This window comes from Corvus hawaiiensis, chromosome 22 (genome assembly GCF_020740725.1).
Source record: "Corvus hawaiiensis isolate bCorHaw1 chromosome 22, bCorHaw1.pri.cur, whole genome shotgun sequence".
Taxonomy (NCBI): domain Eukaryota; kingdom Metazoa; phylum Chordata; class Aves; order Passeriformes; family Corvidae; genus Corvus; species Corvus hawaiiensis.
The window spans coordinates 5,347,612-5,357,690 of NC_063234.1; the positions used below are offsets into that span (position 1 = coordinate 5,347,612).

At 44.3% G+C, this 10,079-nt stretch overlaps 1 protein-coding gene and 1 long non-coding RNA gene across 2 annotated transcripts; both read right to left on the reverse strand.

Moving 5' to 3' along the window:
- Positions 1–419: 419 nt before the first annotated feature.
- LOC125336969 (angiotensin II receptor associated protein) lies at positions 420–10,079 on the reverse strand. The gene is made up of 5 exons (XM_048326159.1): positions 9,975–10,079; positions 4,706–4,740; positions 4,376–4,487; positions 3,587–3,785; positions 420–1,505 (listed from the first exon to the last, which is right to left on the reverse strand). Exons 1-5 carry the CDS (start codon positions 9,999–10,001, stop codon positions 1,399–1,401), a joined length of 480 nt encoding a protein of 159 aa, XP_048182116.1. The 5' UTR covers positions 10,002–10,079; the 3' UTR covers positions 420–1,398.
- On the reverse strand, positions 3,152–3,579 carry LOC125336972. Its single transcript, XR_007207899.1, has 2 exons — positions 3,455–3,579; positions 3,152–3,359 (listed from the first exon to the last, which is right to left on the reverse strand). It is a non-coding gene; the product is annotated as an uncharacterized LOC125336972 (long non-coding RNA).

A 10,079-nucleotide genomic window follows, 5' to 3' on the forward strand; every position in this document is an offset into this window, starting at 1 on the left:
CCTAGCACTAGAATTCTGCCAAAGCTAACTCCTTTTCTTTTGTAAATGATCGTGTTGGAATTTGTTTGCTTGCTTCTGGGGTTTTGTTTGGTTTGTTTTCTTTTTTTAGAATCTTACCTGAAAGCCACAGCAGGACAGATTTATCGTGCGTAACAAGACAGTCTATAGTTTGTCGCACCCAATGGAACTCATGTCTACACTGTAAATAAATCCATCTTTCCCTAATCCCCATTTTACTAGCCCACCTTCCAACTCACACAATTATAAGCAGTATCTTCTACTTCTCAGAGTAAAGCTTAGACTAAAAGCCATCAGGGCCCTGTAAACCTTCCCCCATAATGAACCTCCCAGACTGCCTGGCTACAGTCCCAAGCCCTCAGGGAAAACTACATTTTCAAATGAGACATAAGTGACCAGTGTAACTTTTTCTAACACAGAAAAACTGTGCTCATTTTATAGTTTTCTTAGAAAAATGTAACATTTTTCTGTTAAGTTCTGTTAAGACAGGCAGCTGAAGGCAAAAGGGTATTTCAAGGCACAAAGGATCTATAATCTACATTCAACAGTCATTTTAAGTATCCTGAAGGACATTCAACTTGCATAAAAGCATCAGTTAATAAAACCTAATACCAGATCCTGGGAGCACAAGAAGTTAAATAATGCCATCAAAAACAACTCTTGGGAACTCCCAGATTGTTGCATGAAGGCCTTGCTGCCTTTGTAAAATCATGGTTCAGGTCTGTTACTTCGGCTAAGTAGAAAAGGACTGTGGGAAAGAGACACAGCGGAATTAAGGGTAGAAAAACACACTGCGTGACCATCGTGTGCTCACATCGTGGTGGTTGGTTGAGTTATGTTTGTTGTGCTTTAAAGCTATGTAAACAGATAACCGGCTAAGTGCTTAAAAAGGCCGGGTTTTTGCAATAAAGCGGCTCTCCTTTGCACCTGCCTGGGGAATCTGCATCACTTGTTATCGCAACACCATATATTTCCTGGAAATATATCTGGATAAAATCAGGCTACACTGTATTGTTTTAGGGCAGTCCATAAGCCTTTTAAAGATTGCTTGTGCAGGAGTACTTTGAGTGGTTCTCTTACAATGAAGAGGAAGCACAATGAAACACTTAGAAGAGTGCAGAAGGCGCATTCAGTCACATGTACAGAGGTGGGGTTTAGAGGGAAGGAGGAAAGGAAAGTACTGGGATTACAGTGAGTCATAGTGCTTAACATGACACCTCCAGGATCTTCTGGATTTACTGCAGAACCCATCTACCTAACCTTTAGGGAAGCAAAAGAAATATCAGATCTTCTGTTTGCCCAGTAGCAGGTGCTGCTCCATAGGAAGAATGGAAGGCTCAGCTGGGTGAGGGCAGTGTTGGTCCTGGGCTGCAGGGTGCCTCAGTACGGCGGCTGGGCTGCCTTGTTTGAGGAAGGCCACTGTGGAGGCACGTCTGGCTGATCGATGGGCTCGTAGGTGCTGCGGTCCTGGCCTGCACTGGTGACACCTGAATGGAGATGAAAGAGAACAAGCTTGGGACAAAGGCAAAAGCACAAGAACTGAATGCCCTAGAAGAAGCCAACAGCTCGGGAGCACACATTTTACCAGCTCCCAGCACCTGTGATCTGTGATCCTCACTAAACAGGCAGGAGGTAAGAGAAGTCATCCTTCCAACACGCCTATTCTTTCCTTGAGAACTGCCCTCTTTGTAGCCACATGGCTGTGTGGAAAGCAAGACCCACAATACCCCGTAGCAGCACAACAGTGTATTTCAGCAAGATAAAGTGTATGAGAGCTCATGGAAAAATGAACAGACAGAGCCAGAAGCTACAGGAACTGTGGCTAGCTGACAGCATAGATTTAAAGACATGATACATCCATGAACCACTCTTTCCAACAATGCAGCTATGCCTCCAGTATGGCACCAAATTTGAATCCAACAGCGCTCCTAAATGTATTATGAAAAAATTGTCTGTGCAAAATCATGTTACTGTCCAGGGGATGAGCAGGGAAAGTGGAGGCAGAGAATGTGCATGGACAGCTCTTTATCTATGGGCCAGGTATTTGCCATGGGGAGAAAGCAACCTGAATCACAGATAGCCACCAGACTATGAGGGATTTGTTCTGAGCAGCAAGGATGCACTCAAGCAACAAAGAGGGATTTCGTGTAGAAGGAAAACAAGACAGAAAAGGCCAGGAAAATTTCAACACTGCTGGGTTCTAAAGAAAATGCCAGATAGCAGGAAAATGAGAGGAAATTTGTCAAGCACATTCAGCACAAAATAACACACTACTGAAAATCTTATAAGAAAGACACTTCAGGAGAGGATATGAAACTACAAAGTGTCTGAATTCCCACCTGTGCCTCAGAGGAGACTCTTGGTTTGGGATAGTGTGGTTGAAAAGAAGTGCTCCCAATTTCCAAGCAAAGAGATGGACTCCTCAATGATACCTACACTTTCTATGGGATACACATGTTGAATACACATGTTGTATCCCAATGACAGGCACAGTGAGCAGCTAATAAAAACTGGCACAAACAAGGCACTGCAGGTGACTCATATGCCTCCTGACCCAGGTAAGACCTATCTGTCTGGCTTTTCACAAGTAGCTGGCAGAGATGACATCCACGCTGCACTAGCAGAGAGATGCAAATAGCACACAGTGCCCTAAGACATGCTTTCCTTCCATGGCTTCTCCTCCTCTGCAGGTTTCCACCTCTTTTCACGGGAGTGTGATATTTGCTACCACCAAAGCAGAATAAGAGACAGCTTCCAGACACTGTAATGCAGGTATGCCATCTTTTGTCCTGCACAGCCTTCTTAGGCTGACAAACAGAACTCTGCCAAGCTGCAGGTTTTGCCAGCATGAACTCAAACAACAATCCCTGGCAAACAATCAATCCCTGGCAGCTGCCCAGGCATGAACTAGCACCAGGTATGCTTGGCAAAGCTGACCAAGACCCAGAACATCTAGCCACAGCCCATCCTCTCTGGCAAATCTTCCACATTATCATTATCAAGTACAACCAGGGGAAAAATTACATGTCTCCAAGCAAACTCTCATGAGGTAAACATCAGTCCCATTTTCCATGTGAGGAACAAAGTCCAAAGCAATCGAGGTAAATAGGACATGTGAGGCCCACAGAAAGCATGGAGGTAGAAATCCAGCTTTATTTCCCTCTTGTTCATAATCCAGCCAGAGGAAATACTGCCTCTACTTTCCCCCAGAAGGAAAAGAAAGGCTTGACAAAGAAAGGACACCCAAAAATTTCCAACAAACACACAAATGTAGGAGGAGGAAGAGAGGAAAGCCTCTCACGACACCATTGTGGGCAAAGTGGCTGTCAAAAACTTCAGGTCTGCAAGAGGAGAGAGGAAGAATATAAATTTAAGGCCAAAGACACATCAAAATAACAAAATGGGAGAACAAATATGAGCAAGAGAGAATAAGCACCCCATCTGCCTAGAAAGGAGGGCAGAATGCAGTTGCAGAGAGGTCAGGCTGAAGGGTCCAAAGTGCAAGGCTGTCCCCTTAACACCTGAGGAAGTGGCCCACACTGACATGGAAGCAGAGAAAGCATCCCACCTATGTTAAAGGTGTACTCTCCTCCACGCTCCTGATACATTCGATACACCAAATAGCAGGACACAGGTTTGAGGAGGAGGCTGAAGATGGCCATGCCTATACTGAAACGCTTCGCATCACTGAGGAAGTCGTGTGAAGGGTAGAAGATAGAGATGTGAATGATGTCTGTGAGGACTGTGAGCAGCAGGCCAGTCAGGAACTGGAAACAAGGAGAGAGAATGGGACATGAAGCGTTTAACCACTGACTGTAACAGCATCTGTTTCCTACGAGATCTATGTTACACAGTCATCGTTCACCCCAGAATGACACAACACTCTTGGTACTGCCCCAGGCAGACAGATACTCCTGGATGAATGATCCTGTATTTCATGCCTTTTCTTCACATCTGTCAGATACCTTCTCATAATATATTCTAGAATTGTTTCTTTTTGTTTGCCAATCTATTCAGTGTTCAGAAAAGGGTTTTACAAAGTCTCTCCAACTCAAGCATATTAAACACTTTGAGTCCTCATCTGGCATTACAAGTCACAACAGCAGGTAAAAAAACCAAGAATCAAGTATGCCTCATCTCAGAGAAGAAAAATAATTGACAGTGAATGCTTCTCACCATGGTTTACAGAGCTCACAGATTTATATGCTCTCTTAAAAAAAACCCAAACTCACCCAAACAGGGAATTGACTTGTTCACTGCTGTATTGGGAACAGTTGAAAATCATCACTGGCTCAAAGGCTCTGCCCTCCACCCTCTTCCTGAGCAGCCTGGGGGAGACCAATACTCTTACACTCACCATCATTATGGCATCAAGGGAATCTCGTTGCACAATGGCCCAGATCCCCACTGCAAGGACACTGAAATTTCCCCAGGCATAGGAGAGTGGCAACATGTAATTCATGCATCCCCTGCCAAATGACACACAAAAAAAAAAAAACCAGCTCACATTCACAATAAGCCTGCAACAGTTTGCTTTCATCCCTGTTCCCATACAAACACCTCACTCTTAGATTTAGGATCTTCTTGCACACAGGCATAAACAGGGAGTGCTGATTCCCAGGGAACACCCCATTCCTAGATTGAAGGAATACCCTCTTCTCCCCCAGGCCAGACACTTATCACTCACCAAACCGTGAGCAGCCAATGTACCAGAATGATAGCCTGTGAAAAAAAACCAAAACAGGAAGACAGGTCAGCATGTTGGGAGAACTCTGGGAGGATCAACACAAAATGACACCATCTTGTCCCCAAGGGATGGGTGGAAGAGTGGCCTGGGCCCATGAACCAGTGCAGAAAGATGGTGAGGCAATTGGGACAGTGAAGACAAAGCTATTTTTCTCCACATCTATTGCGGAATATTTCCTGTGGTGCTACACTGTAGTCATTCATTCTTCTTGTCATCTCTGTCGACAGCTGATGCAGGGACCACTTAGCCTTTTCTAAGTGGGTTATTTTTTGGAACTCCAGAAGAGTTTGCACAGAAAGCCAGACAATCTGATTTACACTGTGCTAGCACAGTTTATACATGACCAATCTGGCATCCCATCACCAAAAAGCCCATGGATAGCCATGCCTGCAGCTCCCGGAATTTCACTCCAGTCCTCAGCAAATCCTTCTTTTACCTCCTTCCAGTCTGTTCAGAGCAGTGATCCAACCTCACTGCAGTATTAACAGACCTGAAGGCTTCTTCGAGGACTCTGTGAACCTGATCCTGACAGAGCACACAGCTCTTTTCACTCCCAATGAAGCCACCAGGTCCAAAGGCCAGCAGTGCCCTGAGTAGCAGAAAATGCTGCCACAAATTCTGTACTTTGCACGTGTCCTTAATGATCCTGATCCTTGTGCTCAGGGGGACAAATCAAGGAAAAAGGATCATACTGTAATAAGTGATACAAGGATTCTCTTCACCACCACTTGCCATTTTTGTAACCAAGGAAATATACCCTACATGTTTATTCAGAGAGCAAATGGGAACAACAATATATCACTTCAGGCTTTTTCTACATCTATACCCTGCTGGTCACTCCAACAAAGGGAGATCACTCATATTTGCTCTCTAAACATTTGTGAAAACAAGAATATGGAAGACAGGCTCTATTAACAGCCTCACTAAAGAAAGGCTGAAGCCTGGACATACCAGAGGATCCATGGGATACAGGCACGCTTCCATTTTTTCCTAGCTGTGAGAAAGGCTCTAAATTGGCATTTATGCTGGCCTTGGTCTAAAAAAAAACCAAACCCACATTACCAAAACCCCTCTGAAGCACACTCCCCCCAAAAGGAAAAAAAAAGAAAATTGAGAACTAAGTATGTAGTAAAAGCCTAAGTTACTCAGTGGATACAGGAAAGCTGTATGCAGATAGGAGCATTAAGACACTAAAAAGAAATTTAGATCTACTGACACCCTGCTAGATTCCTTGACTTAAAAACATCTCTCCATGCTCTAACTTAAAACAAAACTAGTTGCTGGAGAAGAGAGTGAAGCTGTGACATAAGTGAAGCACAGTCAGGAAAGCACAGGGGTGGCCCAGCTGCTGTGGCTCACACTGCTCTGCCATGACACCACAAGGCAAATGTCTTACTTCCTGCTCTTCCTTCACTGCAGTGCCCCATCACAGCTGCTGAGCACTCACCAGACTTTGCTGTAACTTCAAACACTGTTTAGACATATTTTTATTAATTAATTTTTTTAATTGTTCATGAAAGCTTACAAAATGCTTCACCACTCCCCACGCTTCCCTTTCTCCCCAACTGTATGGCAGACACAGGGGAAAAACTGCTAATCAGTAAAATACAAGATGTTCCTGGATAAGAATGGAGACATGCAAATAGCATTTACTCAAGAGACTATCATAACATCAGGAAAATTCTTAATTAGGTAGTATTTAATTGCATGTCACACACCCGCAAGACCCCTCAAGGTTCACCAGTTAACATAATTAGGCAGAGAGGGGTTTTTTTTAAAGCTGTCTACATCAATACTGCAGTTATTAAATTATGAAGTATTTTTAGTCATCTGCATAAAGTCAGGTAAACTAGGGCTGATACTATGAGTGACTGCTGAAATAAAACCAAGATATTCCCTTTTTAGTTATTAGTCCAATTTACCTGACAGTTTTGCAGCGCACTATGGAATTGGCTGGTGGTGTTGGTATGCTTTAACATAGAAAATATAGTGTTAATGAAAAGCTACAGTAACTATGTGAGATCAGTTAATTTGCAGGCAGTCTCCTGATAAGACAGCAGAAGAATTTAAATTTTTTCCATCTGTCCAAGGATTTAAGTCTGTAGCTAAGACAGACATACATTTCTTCTTTTGAGAAAATAACTCCTAACACTTGAACTAATGGTGAGAGCAGAAAATAAGAAAGGTGGGTCCTTTGTCCCCATCTCTTCTGGGAAGAAGGATGGCCACGTGATTAGAAGCATCCCATTGGAAACTGGGAAGAGCTAAGGAGAATTCCTACCTCCTTTGCAAATCCCAGCATGTGATGAAACTAATTGCCAAGCATAAAAAGAGCCTAGGTCTGCCAGGGTCTCATTTGATGGGAAACTCTTTGGAACAAGAACTCCTTTAAACATGCTTCAGCACAGAACTTAGCACAAGGTTGAATTTCAACCAAGTTAAAAATTAAACAGTTCCAAATTACAATTATTTTCTTGTTGTATCTAAATTTCTATTTTACTTACTTTTTTTTTAGTTTAGAGTAAGCTCATCTACTCTATGGGTGACATTCACCTGAGAACATACAAAACCAAAATGTGAATCTGAGTGGCCACCTGTGAGGATGCTGCTCATTATTATAAGAGAGTGATAATAATGAGTGCTTAAGCAGTGGGACAGGCTATCCAATGGGGCTGTCATGGCCTCTGTTCTTATTTTAAAACTCAGCTGATTTTCGAGTTGAGCTATTTGATCTAACTTTTCAGTTTGCCTTGGTTTGAGCAGGAGGTTGAACCACATGACATACAGACATCTCTATTATTCCTTGATGCTGTGACTTAGCATTTAAAAATGCCTTAGCACAAAATGTGTGTTTCCAGGCACATGGACTGTAGGGCATTGTCCAGACTTGATCAAAGTCAAACGTTGTATTTCGAGGCTCTGCATGATTATTTCAGTAATCATAGGTGTCAAGCTGTCACAGCAAAAATATGGCTGTGCTGTTTCCCCCATGTTTTGCTGAGCATGGCTGTTAGAACCGAGCCAGTAGATCCTGTTCCATGAGCATGTTCCCCACCCACTCCAGGGCTACATTAATTGTATAGCTCTGCAAGTAGCTTAAAGAGAGACCCCAAGGCTAAGATACTGCTACATTCTGGCACAAACACAGCTCAGTCATGCAGCTTTCTTGGAGCTACTTCTATCAAAAGGCTCGTCTTTATAATCTCATAGAACCCGTAAGCAGATCATGCCAATGAATAGTAGCAGTGTGTGTTATTTCCAGGCCCTTTCTGAGCAAGAATCTTCCCCACCTTTGTGGTATTTTCCAGGGAATCGGGCCCTAACTCAGGAACAGTATGAAGATGTAGGTACAACTATTAACTCCCTATTTCCTGGCTCTTCAGCTCAGAGCAGAACTGGCAGACTCAACAACAAGGAATTTCTTAATGCTGAAAAGAGTTTGCCCAGGACAAGCTCACACTTATCTCGTAAGAGATTGGGGAATGGTTGTCTGAAACAAGAGAAGAAAGGCAACATTTTAGTTTTGTTGTCTTTGCGACTCATTCATTGAAAAGTCAGTGTTTTTCAGCTCCCCTATCTCCATTTCCCATGGTAGAACATGTATTTTGTGTTGGCCAACTTTTAAATTAAATGTCCTTAGTTTTCACTGTTGTTTTAGCATGGCAAAAAAATAATCAAGCCAAGTTTAAAAACGAAGCAGAAGGCACGATCTTTTAATCTTCCTAGTGCCCTGGGAATCACACAATAGTCCAAACTTGTCAGAGCAAAGTATCAGCTAGTTTCCAGAATGTAATATAATCCACTTGCCAGGCCTTGAAAAATCCATTTGCTTACTTGCCTCTAACAAGGGAAGTTGCTTTTCTTGGTGAACTAGTAAGAGGGGTATTCATCATTATATGAACACCAATCTTTTGTTTAACCCAACCACATGAAAGCTGTCCTGTACAAAGCTGAATTAATAAGGGTAGCTGAGATAATACTGTTCTCCCATCCAACCCATAGGCTGCCTGGTCGAAGGCCACTGCTCACAGCTTAACAAATCACCAGCAGAAAAACCTGATGTGATGAGTGATGCTTTCACTCTCTGGGCAAAGCTTTAACCAAAGAAACCACCTAAACCATACTGTATTAAATGAGATCACAAAGCAGTGAAGCTGGGAAAAGACACACACACCTAGAAATCTCAGGGCTCTGAAAATGTGAAAGACAAAAAAAAATAGAGGAAATGTCACCTGTCTGGTAGCACAGAAGACAACAGTATCAAACACCAACATCAAAAGCAAAGTGTGATTTTAACATCCACTGGCTTGTCCGCAAGGAAGTGCTTCTCCCAAAAGTGAAAAAAGTAACTGTGGTTAAGTCACTTATATCTCCTGTCTCTAGCTATCAGATATTCACTGAGATTTCCAAAGTGCCCTCAACTGGAGCCTGTCCTCTCCAGCAGAGAAGCAATTGCAGTTATCTATCAGATGATAACCCCAAAGTAAGCGGGCTTATCTGTCTAGGACACTTTGCCTGACAACCGAAAACTTTGTCTCCTCAGGATCTTGTGCGGTGTTTGTCTTGGCTTAGCTCTGGTCAGCTGAGCTGGAAACCTCCACGGACACTAGTTAATAGCCAGCTGTTGTTTCTGCCCAGTCCTTGGCCACTTTAGCAATATCCCTGAAGTAAGAGCAAACTTTGGAGTCATCACCTGGTGGGTTTAACCAAGAATCACAGAATACACTGAGTTGGAAGGGACCCATCAGGATCACCAACTCCTGGCCCTGCACCAAGACACCCCAAGAATTCCACCCTGTGCTTGAGAGCGTTGTCCAAACGCTCCTTGAACTCAAGACAGGCTTGGTGCTGTGATCACTGCCCTGGGGAGCCTGTTCAATGCCTGACCACCCTCTGGGGAAAACGTTTTCCTGATATCCAACCTAAACCTCCCACGACTCGGCTTCATGGCATTCACAACTTCTGCAGCCTTTGCCCATGTGATGAAAAAAGCAGAAACATCAGGTTTTCCTCCTCAGAGGGCTCCGCAGCTCCGAGCAGGGCCTCAGCCAGGATCTGGACCAGGCACAGGGCTGGAGAACATGCGAGAGGAGGGATACAGGGAGGGCCGATCCGAGCGCCCGCGGCTCAGCCCGCCCCGGAAGCCCCCAGCCGCCCTCCCACTCCCCTGGCCCCGCTCCCGAGCCCCGGGGGCAGAGGAAGCCCCTACCTTGAGGCTGACAGCCGGCAGCTCCATAGCAGCAGCCCCAGGACCGCCGACGGGGCCGCTCGCGTTGGGCAGGGCCGGGCCCGGGGACGGCGAGGGGCGGGGAGA